General features: G+C 35.5%; 2 protein-coding genes across 5 annotated transcripts; one reads left to right on the top strand and one right to left on the bottom strand.

The window, feature by feature from the left end:
- The first annotated feature begins 4,032 nt into the window (after nucleotides 1–4,032).
- LOC131144723 (OVARIAN TUMOR DOMAIN-containing deubiquitinating enzyme 4-like) lies at nucleotides 4,033–9,646 on the top strand. Its single transcript, XM_058093562.1, has 7 exons — nucleotides 4,033–4,233; nucleotides 4,360–4,386; nucleotides 5,804–5,925; nucleotides 6,303–6,343; nucleotides 6,857–6,955; nucleotides 8,670–8,831; nucleotides 9,482–9,646. The coding sequence occupies exons 2-7, from the start codon at nucleotides 4,362–4,364 to the stop codon at nucleotides 9,495–9,497; spliced, it is 465 nt and encodes a 154-aa protein (XP_057949545.1). The 5' UTR covers nucleotides 4,033–4,233; nucleotides 4,360–4,361; the 3' UTR covers nucleotides 9,498–9,646.
- Nucleotides 9,647–11,688: 2,042 nt separating this feature from the next.
- On the bottom strand, nucleotides 11,689–19,479 carry LOC131144722 (uncharacterized). 4 transcript variants are annotated; one of them, XM_058093557.1, is made up of 9 exons: nucleotides 19,327–19,479; nucleotides 17,510–18,275; nucleotides 15,873–16,942; nucleotides 15,339–15,615; nucleotides 14,956–15,180; nucleotides 13,290–13,463; nucleotides 12,590–12,784; nucleotides 12,396–12,509; nucleotides 11,689–12,182 (listed from the first exon to the last, which is right to left on the bottom strand). In XM_058093557.1, exons 2-9 carry the CDS (start codon nucleotides 18,197–18,199, stop codon nucleotides 11,868–11,870), a joined length of 3,060 nt encoding a protein of 1,019 aa, XP_057949540.1. In that variant the 5' UTR covers nucleotides 18,200–18,275; nucleotides 19,327–19,479; the 3' UTR covers nucleotides 11,689–11,867. The 4 variants fall into 4 exon arrangements, with proteins under 4 accessions (XP_057949540.1, XP_057949543.1, XP_057949542.1 ...); XM_058093560.1 differs by having other exon boundaries at nucleotides 17,510–18,223; XM_058093559.1 differs by having other exon boundaries at nucleotides 18,927–19,338.
- Between the last annotated feature and the right edge of the window lie 576 nt (nucleotides 19,480–20,055).

Raw genomic sequence — 20,055 nt, 5'->3', positions numbered from 1 at the left:
GGTAGTGGAGTTTTTGAATTTGTCTCAGGAAAATCTCACAATTCAGCAATATGCAGCGAAATTTATCGAATTGTCACGCTTCGCCCCCTATGCCGTTCCACATGAAGTTAAAAAGGTGAGGATGTTTGAGAGGGGCTTGAGGCGAGAAATATATAAACAGGTGGCAGGACTGAAGATACAGGATTTCTTTGAGCTAGTTGACAGAGCCACAATAGAAAAAGAAAGCAGACAGAAAGATATGGGAGTACCGAGCCAGAGGAAGAGGCCCACACCTTCGGGTTTTTAGGTGGGTTCTAGTCAGGGCCCATGGAAGGAAGATCGGTACAGTGGAGGTTAGAGACAGATGATGGGACACAGTGGTGCTCAAGGTGGGCAGACTTATTCTGTCTGCCCCAGATGTGAACGGAGGCATTTGGGAGAATGTAGGGTGGGAGAGAACGTCTACTATCGGTGTGGGAGATTCGGCCATATGGCACTATCATGTCGGGGACTGCCGACCCATGCACTAGCTCACAGACCATTCCGAGGTGGTTATCAAGCGCCCCTTGGAGGCCAGCAAAGGAGCTCTGACGAAGGTTTATACACTGACACCGGGAGACGCTGAGGTTGATGGAGACGTTGTTATAGGTACTCTTATTGCTTTACCATATAAATTTTTTGTTTTATTTGATTCAGGTGCCACCCATTCATTTGTGTTGTTAGGATATGTTAAACTAATTGGGATGGAGGCGCAGTTGTTAGATGTTAAATTGTCAGTAGCCACGCCGACTGGATCAATAGTGAGGTGTAAGAGAGTATTTAAAAATTTTCCAGTGGGCATTCAGGAGAAAGTACTACCAGCCGACCTTGTGATATTAGAAATGCGAGGGTTCGATGTGATATTAGATATGAACTGGCTGGTAGCTAATTACGCCAACATTGATTGCCATAGAAAAGAAGTGATTTTCAAACCTTCAGGTGAGTAGAAATTCAGATTCGTGGGTTCACGATCCTCTTAACAGATATATCACTTCATTAATAATAATAATAATAATAATAATAATAATAATAATAATAATAATAGATGTATTATTATTATTATTATTATTATTATTATTATTATTATTATTATTATTATTATCCATATGATTAATTAATTAATTAAGAGAAGAATAAGCAATATTTTTTAGTTTATTTTCTAAAGTGGCTTTTATATTTAAAATTATTTTTTTAAGTGTAAGATTATAAATTATGTGTATATCAATAATTCAACAGAATTATTTTAATTTTGATACGATTCTTTGTTGGTGAGAAATATTTCTAAGTAAAAGTATTAATTTTTTTATAATTTCTGATTGCTTTTTCAAATATGATATGTAAAATAATTTTCTTAACTATATATATGATTTATTAACCGAATTAAACATGAGTTATTTTATTTTTAAAATTCTAGTTTTTAAGATGGTAATGTGAGGAATGAAGAGTGTTTGATTTGGGAATCATATGCTTAGAATTTTGAAAGATAAAATGTCTCGTCTTTTTTGTGTAAACATTTCAAAAATCACACTATGGGATTAGAATCTTTTGTGAACACAATATATTTAATAAAATTTTCTAATATCTTCCACCTATAAATTCCAAAATCAACCTAACTTGGGTGGTGACCCTTAAAAATTTTCAATACTTAAAAGACAATAAAAGGTTGTGGTGTGTGAGGACTAACCTAGCAAATGAGTTAGTTATTAAAGACATAAAATTTTTTCGGGCTTTCCTTTTTTTTTAATAGAGAAAATTATTACAAAAATTATAAGTAATTTTTTCTAAATAGATACGTTGACTTTAGTGTATTCCCAAGAGGGGGGGTCCATGGACGCTACAGTCATTTTTTGTTCGATCATCTGAAACCAAGTCAACCTTCTGACTAGTCAAAGGTTTGGTTGCCTGAGGTGATTTGAACACCAGGGGTTTGGTCGCCCGAAACTTCACAAATTTGGCCTTTTATATTTTATTCACTTCAATTATTTCTCCTGATTAATATATGTAATATTGGGGACAAATTTATGTGCATGTACAAGGACTTAAGATCTTTCTAAAGTCTTTGAGTTAGTCTAAAAAACCTAACGTCGGTCAACCGAAGTTTTGTCTAAGGTCATTTGAGCTTATAGTTCTTTCCATGCATGATATGTATTAATATTACAGACCTTTCATATTTTACTATTACAGACCCGAAATGAATATAATGTAAATTACAATAAATGAGTTTTCAGGGTCTTTAGTCTTCAAGTCTGCACATGTCATCAAGTGATTTTACTAATATGAATCTGCACACAAACTTGATAGACATTAAATATCGGAGTATTTGTCATAATCAAAATAGGGTATGACCTATAAGGTCAACAAGCTATGTATTTGGGATTAGGCTTTTCCAAGACTCAATCAAATCGTTCAAATTGAAATAACTTGAAATAAGGAAATAATTTCAAGAAACATATGGGTTGATTAGAGGGTTTAATCCTAGTTGTGTTTGATCCAGATGATGACCCGATCCGAAATAATGTTGCCTGATTTTTTAATGGGAGATTTTTTATCGAGGCTTAGTCTTTTTTGGCCCGTTTTGTAGCCTATTGTGAATCTTGTGCGCATATATATATAAACCGTTGTTTTGACAATTAGGGTTTTTTTGGATGAAGTTTTTTGGGAGAGAAGAAAAACTGTAGTAGTCCACTTTGTATTTTTCTCTAATAAGAGTGAAATCCCTACAACTCTGTGGACGTAAGCAAATTGTCGAGCCACATAAGTACTGTCTTGTGCTTATGATTTTTTTTTTTTTTGGTGTGCATTTTTTCTCTATTTTGTTTCTCATAAGTTTTTGGAGAATTTCGTGATAATTTCCTTACAAATCCAAATATATGGGTTAACACTTTTATATTGGTGTTTTCGAGGTACCATATGCTAATATATTTTGTAAAATTTTAATCACATACACACTCCATAACTATATATTTTTTCCTTCTTTTTCTTTAAAAAAAATGTTAATTGCTGATTCGACCCAATCTACTCGGAAACCAAATTGACCCAAATCAATCCAAACATTGTCCTTCATACTTGAATTTTAAAGATTGAATGTTTTGTTGAGTAGATAAGGTTCGATTGATTAGAGTCCAACTTGACCCACAAACACCCCTAATTTGAAATAAGAGAAGTGGAGTTCTAGACAATGATTGAATCAACCCAAGTTTAATTTTGCCTATTGCTAACAAATTTATTAAATGAGCGGAAAAAATGAGCATAAACAAGCAAGTAAAATCTCATTCAATTTTTTATTGTTTGTTAATGAATTTAAAATCAGTTTAAAAATTACGTATAAATAAACTAACAATCTTACTTTTATTTGTGCTATATTATATTATTTGTGAAAAAATTCAAAATATAAATAAGGATATGCTACTTGGTAAAACTATTTTTGAAATAATAAAAGGGGGAATTTAAAATGAACCATAAGTCAAGAACATGATTGATTGCCTAATGAATCAACCTATAAGTCAAATTATGAACTTTTATTAATAAGCTTGCTAAGTTTTATAAATAAACCTACTTGTAAACTAGTTAAGTAGGTCAATATAAGAAATAAGTGACTTGTATATAATATACTTTAAATAAATTTACTCATTAATTTATAAGTTTGAAATTGAAACTCGAATTTAACTCATTTAATTTAATAAAAACATTTAAACAATAAATGAAACAACAAATAACTTACAAATAATTTGATCCACTTACAAGTTAATTTCTCCTTATGCTTTAAGTTTTAGTAATAATGGTGGAGGTTCGAAATTTGATTTATATAACTTTGAACTCAATTAAATTTGTTTTTGAAATTTAGTTTATTTTAAAAATTAATCATTTAATTAAATTAATTATTTAACTCATAATTCATAAATAGCTGACACAGAAATAATTTCCCCACGCAAAATGCCCTTTCCCGTCAATCAGCATCCAAAACCCGCCACAATTTTGTTTTATATACGTTCTTTCATTTTCCACTTCACAAAAAAAGAACGGACACAACACGAAGTTCAAACCCCACCGCCATCACATCGCGCCAAATCAGAGGAAACCGCACCACTTTCGCTCCCCGAAGATCGACGCATCCGATTCGATTCTCTGCGATCGTCGCCTCCGCCCCACCACAGATTGAAAAAGGTTCTCTCCGCGCTCTCTGTCGTTGCTTTCTGTACCAAAATCTGTGCACGGGTAGGTACTCTTTCATTCACAATTTAACTCCGAATTCACCCTCTCCTTCAAATGTTCGTTCCACGAACACCTTCACTGCGAACTAACACCCGATTGAATGCGTTCTTTTGCCTGTCCTGGTCTCAGCCATGACGAAATCAGATGTTTATCTCGGTAACATTCATCCGTTTGATTTGTGTGTTTGTTTTTATAAATGCACAATCTTGTATGTGTTTTTTTAAAATCCGAGTTTGTTTGGTTATTTTGATGCTTTTCTTTGTAACTCACCGCGCGTGCTTTTGATTTTTTTTTTTTTCTTTTTTTGCTTGTCGTGCTCTGTTTTCTGACCACTTGATAGAACGTGATCTCAGTCATGACGAAGCCTGAAATTTCTCTTGGTAACGATCTGACTGCCGTTGATTTGTATTTTATCTAAAATCACAATCTAAGTATGTGTTTTTACAATCCGAGTTCGGTAGGCAATTTTGATGCTTTTCTTTGTTAAGAATGCGTGGTTTCGGTTCTTTTCTTGCTTCTTGTGCTCTGTTTTGCGTTGTTGTGCTGGTGTGGTATTCGTATACGCCGGCCTTGCTCTTCTTTATTTGGCGACTATCTTTTAGTGTTTTTGAATATTTTGATGTTTGGTATGGATTACGGGCTAGGTTTGTGCTTCCTTGCATTATTTTTCCTGACTGTATTAATTTTTCATGTGCCATTTTTCTTTTGAAAGTCTTCAGAAATAGATAGAACGATTGAAGAGAAGTTATGTTACATTTTTAAGGATTTTTTCCAAAGAAAATAGACAAAAATTTAAGAGACGTACTTTCAAATTTAAAAGCCACACTCACAAAGTCAAGGAGTCTTTTTTTATTATGTTGACCTCGCTTTGCTACATTGATGTGCTTAAGAAGGTGACTTAACTTGTTATTTTCATGGGTGAATTTCTCATGCAACTTAATACTCTTGGCCAATTCTATGTGCAAATCCAGAATTTTTTTTCCCTTCTGTAAAATTGTTTTAATTCCATGTTAGGGAGATTTCACTTTCTATTGCACATGAAGTATGGCATCGTTAAGTTGTTGTTGAGCATTAAATATAGCTCAAATTTGTTTATATCGAATATCATGAAGTGAAGATTATGATGTTCTTAGATAAGACATGGGATGTGCATAGTTGTGACACACACTAGCACACGTACAACACATGTATTGCTTGGGTTGTATGGGATGGAAGAGATGGTCATAGCCTACTTGCATGTGAATGACATAGCATCATCTGTCATTGACTTGAATGAAGCCTTGTTCTTTCATTCTACTGTCTCCAAATCAAAATTGTATTCTACAATGTATTGCTATTAATTTCTCTATGCTGATTGCTGAAGACATTGATGTACTTGTCTTGAGTCCCGGAGCTTCCTTTTGTTAATTTTAAAGCTACAAGATATGTATTCAGGGAAAGCCAATTTGTTGATTTTTCTTTTGCGCTTCCCTCTTACACCTGCAGGATTTTTTTTCAGAAGCAAAACAAAACAAAAACCTGAGTATTCTTCAGATACAAGAGTGATTAATATGCTTTTAATTGGTATCAACAGGCATACCTGGAGATGGAAGGTGTTTGTTTCGTTCAGTGGTTCATGGTGCTTGCCTGAGAGAAGGGATATCAACTCCAAGTGAGACCCGTCAAAAAGAACTTGCCGATGAGCTAAGAGCTAGAGTACAAAATAATCTCTATCACTAACAAATTTGATTCTGTATCAGCCATTAACCACTATATTTTTCAAGTATTTTCATCAGCCTCAGAGCTGATGAAATTTGAGCTAAATGCGGATCAGCTTCCAAACTCCATTCTTTTTCATTCATCTTTAGCTTTTACAATAAAGATTCATATCTGCTTCATTACTTTTATAGTTTCTTAATCCAATTGAATGCCTATTTTCCTTTTATGGAGTAATTTTTTATGAGCTGTACTATTTTCCTTTTATGGAGTAATTTTTTATGAGCTGTACTATTTTCCTTTTATGTAGTAATTTTTTATGAGCTGTATTATGTTTACTGCTTTACTTAGAAAAAAATTTCAATCTGTTTTGGCAGGTGGTGGATGAATTCATCAAAAGGCGTGCTGACACTGAATGGTAATTTAATTTTTATGATCACTGGTTTAGATTCTTGTATCAGTACATTTTATTTTTAAATCAGTTTATGCAAAGGCCAACTGAGTCATGGCTTTCATTATGTTCAGTATTGTTGGACTGTTGAAGAGTCATGTAGTCTTTTGAACCCATGCTCTCATACACTGGTGGATTTCATATAATTAGGATTGTACTGCTAAAAACTGTAGGTGTATAAAAAGTCACTCTTACATACGTGCTATGTATATATATATACACAGCATATATATGCACACTTTTTTAATTTTTGAATCTTGACTTTGACCATATTTACATCTATCATTCCTTGAATCTTGACTTGGGAGGAGATAGTGAGTAAGGATTTAATATCTTTGAATCTATCAAAAGAAATGGTCCATGATCGCATAAATTGGCGGAAAAGGATTCATATAGCCGACCCCACTTAGTGGGACTAAGGCTTGGTTTTGTTGTTGTTTTGTTGTATTCTTTGCAAGTAAAGATTCTGTGCACTTGCAGGTTTCTTGAAGGTGATTTTGACACATACGTTAAACAGATGCAACAGCCCCACACTTGGGGTGGAGAACCTGAGCTGCTCATGTCCTCACATGTCCTGGAGTATGTTGTTGCTTTTCCTTTTAAACTCTTTCTTCAATCTTCGACTGTCCTCTTGGATGTCTATTTTATTGATAGTTCTGAGCTTGGTATTCGTGATGTAGTTAGAGATCCCTTGGGGCTGCCTCTACTTTATTTGAGTTAAACAAAATGAACATGGTTAAAGAGCAATTACTCAAAAGATGCTTCTGTCATTTGGAATGGTAATGACACCTTTTTCATATAGGAATAGGTCGTGGATACCTTATGTTTCACTTGATTATGCACTAAACCCTGGCATTTCAATCATTTTTATAGCCCATCTCTGAAAACCTACAACATGTTACATCATATTCAATCTCTCATCCTTTGTCAAAGCACTTAGCAAGTTATAAATAAAATTTCCCTGTTATTGTTAGGCCATTAGCAACAGATCGGATTTGGGAAACCTTTAAAGCTGTTTTGCCACCCGCTCCACTAGCTATTTTTGAACCTACATTGCCATGTTTTTCTAGTATGGAAGAATCTAAAAGCTAATTGTTCTGTTGACCACTTGATTCAATTCCGTAGCTGTCTTAATTTTCTTTATTTGCATTGTGTTTCCTACTAGGTTTGCTTGACTATTGACATATTTGCTAATATATTGTCCTTAACGGTCGCTGATTCCTTCAATTGTATTTATCATTGTTAAGGGTTGATGTACATTGTTGGCTTACAACCTAACAACTAAAGCTTTTAGGTAAAGTGGGAATTTAACATGGTACCACGTTACCAGGAGGTCCTGGGTTGTAATCTTGTTGCCTGCATTTATCGTGTGGTGTTTAAATATTATTGCATTCCCTAAAACAGTATTATTTATCATTTGTTTATCTCTCCACGAGCTGTCAGGCTGTACGTACAGGGGATTGTTAAGGCTTGATATGCATTGTTGGCCCAGGACCTAACAGCTTAACCTTTTGGGTAAAGTGGTAATCTAACAATCAGCTCCACTCTAGTATTGATCAAAGGACCTAACTGTGGCACTTCTACTAGTCCACGCACTTTACAACCACAGGAAAGCACCAACCCTTTATTTGCTTATTCTCCTGGCAGTGTCATCAAATTTTTTTTTTTCAATGGCACACTTTGATCTTACTTTATTGTACTTCTTGTCAACTGCACATTCAGATCCTGTGTTGCCATGCCGGAAAGGAGAGGAAGGATCCTGATTGAGCGTCCTTCGTCTAATATATTGTGTACCAGAGTATGATGCCCATCTGTCAATGATTTTAAATGGCAGCAGATGCTCGTGCTTCTTTGGTGGGTGTCCAAACTTAGTTACTAGATATTAGATCCAGTGTATTTGCCATTTGGAAACCACTAGGCTTACATCACATTCCCAGTTTATGAGTAGCAAACTATTACATTATCAACCTGGATTTCTGGCAGTTTTATGCACACTCATATGCCCATTACCACCCACATGCAAGCCCAGAGGCACAATGGATGCAGCATAGGCCCTATAAACATTTTCACCCTCTTGATCTTAGTATATCTTCACTTTATGCTGCTACCAAGGTTTGGGTTACTTTCTGATCATTTTGACTTGCCTAATTCCCTGTTTGTGAAATGGCCATGGCTTTGCAAATGAAGCGGCTATACATTTTTAAGAAACATCTCATCTGCTACACTTAAAAACTTAGGCTTGTGAGTTCACTTATGCAACCTTTTCAGTTAACATACAGTTTTCTATTTTCAGGATGCCCATTAAAGTTTACATGCGGGACAAAAGTAATTGCCTTAAAACCATAGCAGAATATGGTCAAGAATATGGCAAGGAAAACCCAATCCGTGTCCTCTATCATGGTTATGGACACTACGATGCCTTGCAAATTCCTGTTGACGGCCCGAAACCTAAGTTGTAAGATTTTTCAGCTGTCATATGACTTTTGCTTTCATGTGAAATTGCATCCATTAGGTTCAACACACACTTGTACCATGATTTATGTGTCTTAATGATTGCTAGTGTTATGGATTTTGAAAGGTTGATGATTATCTGAGATGCCCATAGTAGTAGTTACCTACTGCGAGTTTGGAACAAGAAAGGCTTAGGAGGGATGGTTCCTCCACATGGGATTTGCAACCCACTAATTACCCGACACCACATCAGTGCGCACACTCGTGCAGAGTGGGAGGTACGCTGGTGAGGGTTCCATACCACTTGTGTGGGCCCAGGTGCTGACATGGTCCCTTGTGATTGGTAGGTTGTAAATCCCATGCAAAGGGATCGTCACTCCCAAGTCTCTCTCTTTTGGCACTAGCCGATCTCCACGTGGATTATATCGCCTCTCCAAATCTCCCATGAACCCACCTTGATGAACATAGCACTTCCATCTATGATTTTCATCCTGCACTCATTCTGCACTAATGCCATTAAACCACAGCATTTCAATGTTTTATTATTACAACTCTTGACAATTTTATCAGGTATATTATCATAATAGGTTCTATAAAAATGTCAGTTTTGATCTTGTCTTCTGTACCTTACGAGTTTTGTTTGGAGTTTTGCAGGAACAAGAGAAGATGAGAAACGTCTGCTTGCGAAGAACTTGTTTACAATTTCCCATAGTGCATAATTGGGGGATGTCAAAATTATGCCCAAATGATATTATGTAACATTTAATTTGGAAGGATATTGCATCTCTTGATATGAACGTCATATCTTTATGATTCTCACATATGTCTAAACTGCCACTTGGTTTAAGCAAAAAAAAAACAGAAAATAATCACATTTATACCACACGATATTTGCTCTGTGGACTGGCTGCCAGCTGATCCCTGGCTTTTCAAAACTTAAAATTAACTCTATTGGTTTAATAGAGGCTGGAAATATAGAATTGTATAGCTTTAAATAGTGATTTATACAAAATTGTGATAATTTTTATCTATTTTTATACAAATTGGAATTTAAATACGTGACCTTTACAGTCTCAAACCAGTACAATTTTTTACATAATTTTGTTGTGCATAAGCATAACTACTAAGATGTACCTATAAAAAAAACTATCAAGTATTTTCTATCTGTATTCATTTTTTAAATTCTCTCAATAAGTTAGAATGGTCAGCAGACAAGGGGAATATAATTTTTCTTATAACTAAATGGCAAGAGAAGATTATGTTGTCTTTTGAATGTGCATTTTTTAATAAATTTTAGTAGGGATTAGCACATTAATAATGTAACAAATATGTGAAGTGAATACAATATGGGACAAGCAAATATTTTCTTGAGTTTTGTAGAAAAGTGAGAGGGCCAAGTTATATTCTTGCGGACTAATAAAAAATAATAACAATGCCTTTTTTAAATTACAAATGTCTAAATTTAGTCAATAAAACTAAATTTCTGTCCAACCATGATGCAATTAGGGTTGTATGTAAATTACAAATATAGTTTATTGTAGTATGAACGAGTTAATTAGGCTATGGCAATAGACGTTCATCATGTTTGAGTTCCACCATTCCCGTTGCAATTGAGGTCGATCCATTGCGGGAAATTTGCGCTCTTTAAAGGACTAATGAGTGACAAGCAATTTTATGAGTCCAAGTGGCTTAGGTTATAATATTACTTTAATAATGTGAGTAAAATGGTAAGTTACAGTTCCTTTGTTTTCTCTTCTTGCTTTTCCTAATGTAAATGAAATTGAAGGGTGAAAAAATAAAAAATCATCTTTTTCTTTTTTAATTTTCAAAAGACATGAAAAATCAAATAATACGTATGATTACTCAATGACAACTTTTTTTAAATGTCACCTATGTGCGATTTTTCTTATTTTTCAATCATATTTAAATAAGTATTTATTTATTTATTTATTTTAATTTTTTAAAATAAGTATTTGTTCTTAACATATAAACATAAAATAAAATTTAATTTTTTTTAAATTTTCTTTTTCTTTTCTCTCACAAAATATTTAACTCAAATGGAGGCTAAGATTTTTGTTTGAGAGTGAATTTAAAGCATTGGGTTAGATATATAAATTTGAATGAAATTCAATATAATTATATTATTTAAATTTAAGGTTCAAATTCAAAACTTCAAAATATGAATTGAGCCCTTTTAACTTGCGTTTATAAGGGGAAATTTCAGAAAAAAATAAAATAAAATAATAATCATAGCATGACATAATGTAGTATTTATGTAAGAGTGCCTATCTACCCCCATTTAAAAATTAAGAAGAACAAAGAACACTTTTTCGACCACCTTTAATCAACCTCATTTGTCAATACAAAAATGGACAAAGTTTCTAAGAAATAGGCATGATAGCTATCTCCTTCAATAAAATGAAATATAGTAAAAACTTAGTAATGTAAGTAATAACTATTGCTTATATATTTCTTAGTATTTCATTCCAACATGTAACAAAAAGTGAATAGATATTTCCATGAAAAGATTTGAAAATAATTATTTTTTCACTATTCCTTGCTTTGAACTCGTAAAAAATTAAACAATGTTATTTGTTTCATGACAAAAACGTAATTATTTGTATGAATAACTGTAATTAACCTACTATAACTAATCTATTTATATTAATAGGAATTTCAAATCAAACGTAATCATAGATCTTGAGTTACTCAAACCTCTAAGCAAGGTTTCATAAAGTCTAAACTTATATTTCGTGTCAGTTTTTCATTTATGAGCAAGTGTGTGCTTGTGTGTGTGTGTGTATATATATATATATATATATATAGAGAGAGAGAGAGAGAGAGAGGGAGAGAGGTTTCAATTGTATAAAACTAGACCAAATAGTAACTCTAGAGAACCTTGATCCAGTTTGATATTGCACATGAAGAAGCCGAATAATTTACAAGGATCCAAAAACTAGAAATAGAAGCTTGAATGAAGAATATATACAGCTATATATACCTATGTACGAGAAATGGAGTAAAAGCATGGAGGGAATAACTACTCATGCCTCCATGCTTCCCGGAGGAGTTGATATCTCACGACATTTCGACTCTCCTTCAGCATCCAATTTAGTTTTGTTGAAGAACCCTTGGAATTGTCAACAATTGAAGTCAAGGGTGAATCTAACTCATCTAGCTCGTCGTCACTTGTGTATGATTTTCTAAGCACCGAAGACCCCCTCCTCAGCATAAGCTGGTTTCCAACATTGCTGACAACACTCGCAAGAGAAGCCGCTGGTGGTGGCGAATAGACTGTAGGTGCTGCGATGCACGGGATGCTCGTAATGCACTCTTTATCATCCTCAAGAGGGTCCTAAATCAGAAGAAAAAACCAAGCATTTGGCAATCAATGGTCTTTCAAAGAAATTAAGTGCTCATCCCATGTTGTCATACACAGAATACGGCAGACAGCAGCCAATTGCAGGAACGATGAAACCATACTGAGTTATGAATTTTCAATCAGAAAATGAATAAGTTGGTAAGCAACTATTCAAAGATGAATCGGTAGATTTGTGGATGGGCTAACCTCAGAATCCACGGCCTTGAGAATGGTCTCAGGGATTGGATCTGGACAAAACTCGTCTGGGACAAAACTTTTGAGAACCCTCTTGACCAATGAAGCACCAAATTTAGGGCATACCTTCAACATTCAAAATACAATGAATGAAGAAAAAAGAAAGGTAGACTGGGCATTCTTGAACAGAAGGAATTCCAGATTACCTCTTTTCTTGTGGACTTATCTGCAAGCATTTCCAGTGGGAGCATCATGAGATCACTCAACGCATTAAGGAGATGGAAAGCCTTGAATGAGACATCATATTTCTGGCTTTTGCAAACCCCAAGCTCGGTATCCTCAAGGGAGTCATTATCATCAATGCCAAATAGGTCTGTAAGCCATCTGGACCAGCTGCCAACCTGTCCACCAAAAGAAATGCAGGTAAAATCCCTCAGTCAACAACAAAGAAAAATATTAATTCCTTCGTAATTGACATAACCTTAGATAATTGTGCTTTGCATGCTTTGGGTGGAATAGTTGGGATAGTCCTTGAAGGAGGAAAGGGGAGAATCTTTAAGTAGAACAGTCATCAGACAGAAACTGATTCTGTTAAGCTTTATTTATTATTGAGAACTGTGGTGGGAGTGGGAGAATATTTACTTCAACTCACAATTTTGTTGCTAGATTTTCTTAAGTTGTTATTATTTCCCAATTTGTGTATCCCCTCCTACATTGGGCTTCTTGCCTTGTCTATATCCAAAATGTTGTCATTCAAACAAAAAACACAAAAAGGAAAAAATGCATGGGTAGAAGCTGGGTTCCATTTTCACCATCATTTTTTCGAAAAAGACAGCTCAGCTTTTCCAGGAAAATTTTTTTTTTCTGTGTGGTAATGTCCTATGCACGACAAGGTTTACTACTCACAGCATTCTTAAGTTGTGCACCAGCCCCAAAGCTTGATTTTCCAGCTGGAATAGGGAGCACCTTGGAGTCACAAATAGGATCAGATACTGGATCTGTTGGCATCTCTTCATCTGATTCACGAAGAATGGCATTGAGCATCGCCACATCTAATCTACACACCAACTGCTCCATGATCTATTAACAAGAAGAAAATCTCACATTTTAATCTGGCTAACTTCCAGCAACAGTCTGGCAGAGCCAAACAGAATCATAGAAAACAAGGAAAATTAAAGGCTTAGAAGAAATTCAGGATAAGTAAAGGACCATACAGTGCAAGATCATGCCATGCTCAAAACGCAGACAGAGACAGATGCATAGTGCAGGATCATGTCATGCTCAACACACACAGACAAATGCACAAAAACGAAACTGGGAAAAAAATAAAGGTCTTGCATAGAGAGCATAAAGCACCAGAAACTACATATTTTCCTCTCAAATGGAAGGATGAAGAAAAATACTAGATACACACTGTTATAGCCAGCAAACATGCATTAACATTTTGGACATGACGTGTTATCAGATATTTTTAATAATAAATCTAATTAATTAACTTTACAGAGGCAAAATCCCAATTCACAGCCAGCCTGGTTCGATGATACAAAACATACAACTCTTGCTTGGATGGCGAGAAAACTAAAGTGCAAGTGTTCAAGAAAGTTCAATTCATGAATCATGACATGGTTAGGAATGAGGATTGTTCGCAGGTGAATTTTTAAGTAGTTATATTAAGGACAACAACGGAGCTGGTTAAACAGACAACACTCTCTGTCCTGACCGCTATTGGGAATGGGGTTGGGACATAGTAACCACTAACCAGAGTGTGCAAAGATGGGTTCAACACTTGTGAACCTTATGTTGCTAAAACTAACAAAAGACAACTGCTTCCATATATATAAAACCATGGTAAGTCCCACATTGCAACTTCACCAATATAGAGAACTTCAAAGCCTCTATGGCTGCTGAATCCCTTATTTTCTTAAGCATATTATGATGCCAGCAGACCACCAGGCATTTGACCCAAAAATAAAAATAAGAATAAAAATTAAAAGGAACATCAGCCATGGTTGGGCCAATGTCACCAATACACAGAAGTTCAGTGCCTCTATTCTTTTCCTAGGTTCACCATGTCAAGGATCCATGGTAACTTATGGGAAAGTGAATATTTCTTTCCAACATCTGGAGAGGGTTTCCCCATCCAATCGCCATAGCTAAGAATTATTGGTGTACTTGAGGACCAAGAGTACATTCGCAGCATGTACATGGCTTCAATCAGTTGCATGATTGCTGGTTCAGATCAATAAATGCTGAATTGAAAAGCATATTGTCATATTTATAGTTTTCCTCTCCACTCAATAAGCCATAATGAATAGAAAAATAATACCCCTGAAATTACCTTCCACCAACTACCTATTATCACATATGTTGGATCAATGGTCAAGTATTAACAATCAAGCATGAACGATACAGTAAGACAATTAATGACCTGTCACTATGTAACATGTCTAATTCTTTTTGCTTTACCATAAGTATAGAAAACATTAGAGCCTTCCATGACAGAACTGTATCATGCAAGACACTCGGCCTTTAACTGCACTTGGGAAAAGGAAATAGTGATGCAAAACCATACCAATCTAGACAGAACAGATAAGCAGCCACAATCATGACCTTCGGCTCGAATAGGACAAAGCCTTTCACATGAATCCCTAAAAGCTTTCGTCCAAAGATCAATGGAAAAACTCCCTTGCTCGTGATCACCCAAACCATATCTCCTTCCTTCAGGTTTCCTCGAGTTTGAGCCCTTATTCCTAGCACTAACCTTTGCAGCTGAGGATTGCATGTGCGGGGTAAGGGTCTGATGAGGACAGAAGAAAATTAAATTAGCCATAGAGAGTACAGATATTCTTATTTAAGCAAAGAAATAAGTTATATAGGAGCAATTCAGTGGCAGCAGCATCAGCAGAAGGAGGAGAAGAGGAAGAAGAAGAAGAAGAAGCAGACTACAGTTTTGACCTGCCACCATACAGACTCGATAATTCTTGAGAAGATCCAAGCTTCAATCTTTTCCAACACAAAAATAAATGCACGTATGTCCTCCTGGTCATCAAATTTTTTCCGCAAATTATTCCCTTTTTCAATAGGAGATGACTCATCCACCTCAAATGGAGCTCTCTCACCCAAGCCCTTTCCACTACCGCTACTACTTTTGCAGAGCCCAGTAAGCATTTCCCCTGCAGCTTGGCTGACAATAACTCTCAACACAATCGAATTTGATAACCAGAAACTTAACCTGTTCAAAAAAGAAGGCACACTCAATAATTTGTCAAAACAGACATCAGCAGCTCTATGAAACCACTACAAGTTTTGGAAACCAAGATAGCAGATTCTGATTGACTGAAAAATGAATTTATTGTCACAGGAATTTCCCTTGTGGCGCTATTTAATGGCATCTCCCACCCCTTTGCATGATTCATTTAGACCAAGATTAATATTTGTTCAAATTCACTGTGGATTAAACAATGTCTTAGGTCGTGGGATAACATGTACCTTGGGACATCATTTCCGCATGCTTTAGAAACTAACACTAATCCTGAGACAACAGCCCTGGCTGCACTTGATCTACCAGCCTGAGATCTTGACTTGCAAGCATGAAGATAGAATCTAGAAAGGCGCCGAGCCGGTGCATGGACCTTATTTGTAGAACTGCCATGCTCAGCAACTACTGAGTACAGGCCAGCCTCAACAGCAGCAGCTTCACTTAACTCTTCCTCAAGCATCTCAATTCTAGACCTTAATTCACCATTGCCCTCCAGAAAACTGTTTCTTGTTTCTTGTTTTTCACTTTCTGCAGACTTCATTGCATTTTCATCAACTTTGAAAACATCAACTGTCTTCGCATCTTCCGTTAAATGATTTCCGTTGACCATCCCATTGCTCTTAGCTGAAATTGGTGACGTGACAGACTTCACATGCTTCAGTTTATCACTGCTTCTGAAACTTCCTTGCAATCCAACTTTTCCTGCAGCATTTTGTGAAAAATTACTAATCAGTGCATTTTCCACAGAATATTTCTTCGCATCCAGAAACGGCTTCTGATGTCCATTTTGTAGCTGTTCCATTCCCTCTTTGTCCTCCAAAAGGCTAGCATGCAATCTCTCAATAGCTGAAACCTTCCCTGGGCTATTTGTCTTGAGACTCCAAGCTTTACCATTATCCTCTACATTAGCTTGAGAGTCGGCAAAGCTCAGAGGTTCTGAGCTCACAGTCACCTGATTTTGTGTATCCAATGATGCAAGTTTAGGTGCAAAATCACCAATATTTTTTTCTCCAATTAATCTTCCAGTATTTTTTTGTACTTTTGCACTGCCATAAGCAACCTTTTCATGAAACTCATCACCCAAGTTTTCACGGTCAAAGATTCTTGGGCAGTTCTTATTTGTAGGCTTGCCCAGATTAGAGGACAAGTCCATTGATGACAAAGGGAACAAACTCCCCTTGAGATAGTTAAATGGTTCAGCCGGCAAGTTGACCTCTGATTTTGCAGGTACTGCTTCTGAAAGTGGAGCAGGCGCCCCATTACCACTTCTCACGCTATCCTTTGTTGATTCTGATCCATTCTGCAATTTAATGGAAACAGGGTATTCAAGTAAGCAAAATCACAAGTGAATATGCTACAACAGAGTATGAGATTGATGATCAATCTACAGATAGCAATATAACACACTAAAGCATTGTACAGGTAGATATGACAGTTCCTCCATTGGATCGAATGCAAGCCTAGTACCTGAAAGTAACATCATCTGAATTACTACAACCTAATTCTCTATAAACTTCCTTTTGAACCATTTGGCATGCATTTTCAATGATCAAACATAAACGTGCTTTACATGTACAGCTAATTGGAATTAGACCATCCTTTCAACTAACCAACAGATCATCTTGCTATCTCCATGTGATAAAAGACTAACAGGAAGCCCACCTTTTAAAAAATACATGTCAACATATAAATATAACATGATTTGTAGTTTATTATTTGGTAGATAAACTACAGATAAGAACACTAAGACATTTCCACCCATCACTGCCAATGTGCTGTTTGATATGGTAAAACAATTCAATTAAAATGAGATCAAAGCTGAAAAGTAGTGGGCAATGGGCATAAGATAAGAAATGAAACTTAGTACCCCTTCATTAAGAGACAATGAACCTCCAGCAACTTCAACACCTGAATAGGAAATGATCTGCGACGAATGAGAGGAAGAATCATCATCAGTAAAAGAAGCAATCTCAGTTTCCTCATCATTTTCTCCATTCATCAATTCTGAAACAGATCCACTTCCTCCCTTGTCTAGTGATCCTGCTTCTGATAAGCTCCCTTTCGGTGATGAGCAGGAACTATCCTTTTCAAATGGTTGAATTTTAACGAACATAACCGGCTGTGTCATATTCTTACTCTTTTTGCAACTAACTGGAGCATTTATAGTTATAGTTTCTTTGATAATTCCATAGTCTGCAAGGTTTATTACAGTTGTTCCCACGAGCTGGCCTTTTGCCGCCTTGTCCCTTCGAGGCTCATACAAATACAACTCTAAGCAGTTCTTATGGAAACCATCACGGGTCCGGCTTTTTCCAGATGCTTCCCTCCTTAAAGTAACGACAAGCCTAAAAGACTCATTAAATTCAATTTTCCCTTCCCCAGCATTTGCAGTAAGGGAACCAAATCTCTGATCACCATTTTCCCATTGAAGCACTATAGATTGAATGGATCTCAGAGACTGTGATGGAGGCCAAGGCTTAATCTCCTGTACACTGACAAGGTAATCAACCTGGACAGAAGTGCCTTTTCGGGTCTTTGACCTCAATCCAAGAACCATGGTTAGAGATACGTCAACAATGCTCTGGTTGGATCAATTAATCACCAATTTGTCAAGAGATTTTCAATCACAGTATCTACAAATTAAAAACCATAAAAAAAAAAAAGAAGATTCAATGAATGCTAGTGTCCAGAAGAAATCAAAATTGACTGAGGCAGAAATATGAATAATATAACACTAGAAGTGAAGAGGAAAACATGAACAATGTAACACTACCAATGATTAGGTTTATGGAAACTATTTAAGGTAAAATAAGGAAGAGAAAGAAATGAATAACAATTAACCTTGTTTTTGGGATCTTGGAGTTCAAACCTGGGATTTTGATTTATATGCATTTAGACAAAATGCAATACAAAATTATGTTAAACATAGTGCAAGTCTGTATAAATCCAAATCTAATGCCTAGAGTTCATACTCTCAAACACGGTGTCAGTATTGAGTCTTCCCCACACAAATCCAGATCATGCAATTCATTTACTTGGGCATAAATGCTGGGAAAACCCTAGACTGAACTTGATCACGGTAAATGTTCCTTAAATAAATTTGCCCCGCTCCTAACAGTAAGCTAAAAGCTAGCCTATTTTTCAGCTTACTTTTAACAAGTACCTAAAACGAATCAGTAGACATAAAGGACATTTAAACTAGCACTTAATTATTAAGATCATAGTCCTAAAATGATAAAAACACACTCAATATATAATGAGATTTCACCACATAATCAATCAACCTCGGCAAAATCAGATAACAGGAAAAATTATACGCTTCATGAGAGAGAGAGAGAGAGAGAGAGAGAGAGAGAGAGAGAGAGAGAGAGAGAGCATATCCGCCATCGAATAGATATTCGAGACACAGACGACATTTACAGAATCGAAATCGTACTGTGAAAGCCAGCATCTAATGGAGACGATTAAAATGAATTATAGAACAAATCAGCTGACAAATGATGAAGCATCAAGGAAGATTCACGAGATGCCAAAGAAAGATGGCCGGAAAGTAAATGCCAGCACAGAAGAGATCAAAATCGCAGTGTGAAAGCAGGCAATTGATGGAGATTATTGAAACTGAGGTGTTACACAAAAAATCAACAGAAATATCACGAATTATAGCAACGAAGATTGATGAGTTACCGAATAAAGATTGCTTGAAGAAAAATGCTAGCTCAGATAGAGAAGCCGCAGCCCAGGGAGGATCTCCAGTTGTTATCGCGAAATAGAGAACAGAGAGGGACGGCAGCGGTCGCCTTTGATTTTTTCGAATTTTCTTATTTTTTGTGTTGGGTCAAAAAGGTGGAAATGGGTTGAGAAGTCCAAAACGAGAAAGGTAGTTGGGCCCCGCCGTTGGCCCCCGCCGCCTGGTATCCGTAGCACGCTTGATTTTTGGATCAAGGCTGGGCCGTTATTGATTTATTTCCTACTAAATAAATAAATAAGATTTTCTATTTTCATTTTTTTTTTTAAATTATTGATATCTTATTTTATTATTTTTAAAGGTGGTTAGCAACAAATTGATATGCATCTTTTGATTATGAATTTTGAATTTGTAAATTAGTTGAGGGGACGATAATTGTTGAAATTCTTTTTAAAAATATAAATTTTACATGAGACGTTTTTCAAATTTAAATATACTTAAAACTTATGTTTATTTAAATCATCTATACCTTAAATAATTATAATTTTTAAGTTATATTTTTTAGTCATAGCATTCCAAAAAAATCTTTCAACATTCGCACGTAATTATTTAAAAGAATATTTTAAAAATAGTACATTGAGACCATTATTGATATTTGTGATCACTTAAATCTACTTATAATTATAAATTTCTTTAAAAACTTGAAATCTTGAAAATAATTTTTTTTA

The sequence above is a fragment of the Malania oleifera genome, chromosome 12, assembly GCF_029873635.1.
Source record: "Malania oleifera isolate guangnan ecotype guangnan chromosome 12, ASM2987363v1, whole genome shotgun sequence".
Lineage (NCBI taxonomy): Eukaryota > Viridiplantae > Streptophyta > Magnoliopsida > Santalales > Ximeniaceae > Malania > Malania oleifera.
This window is presented reverse-complemented; position numbering and strand designations above follow the sequence as displayed.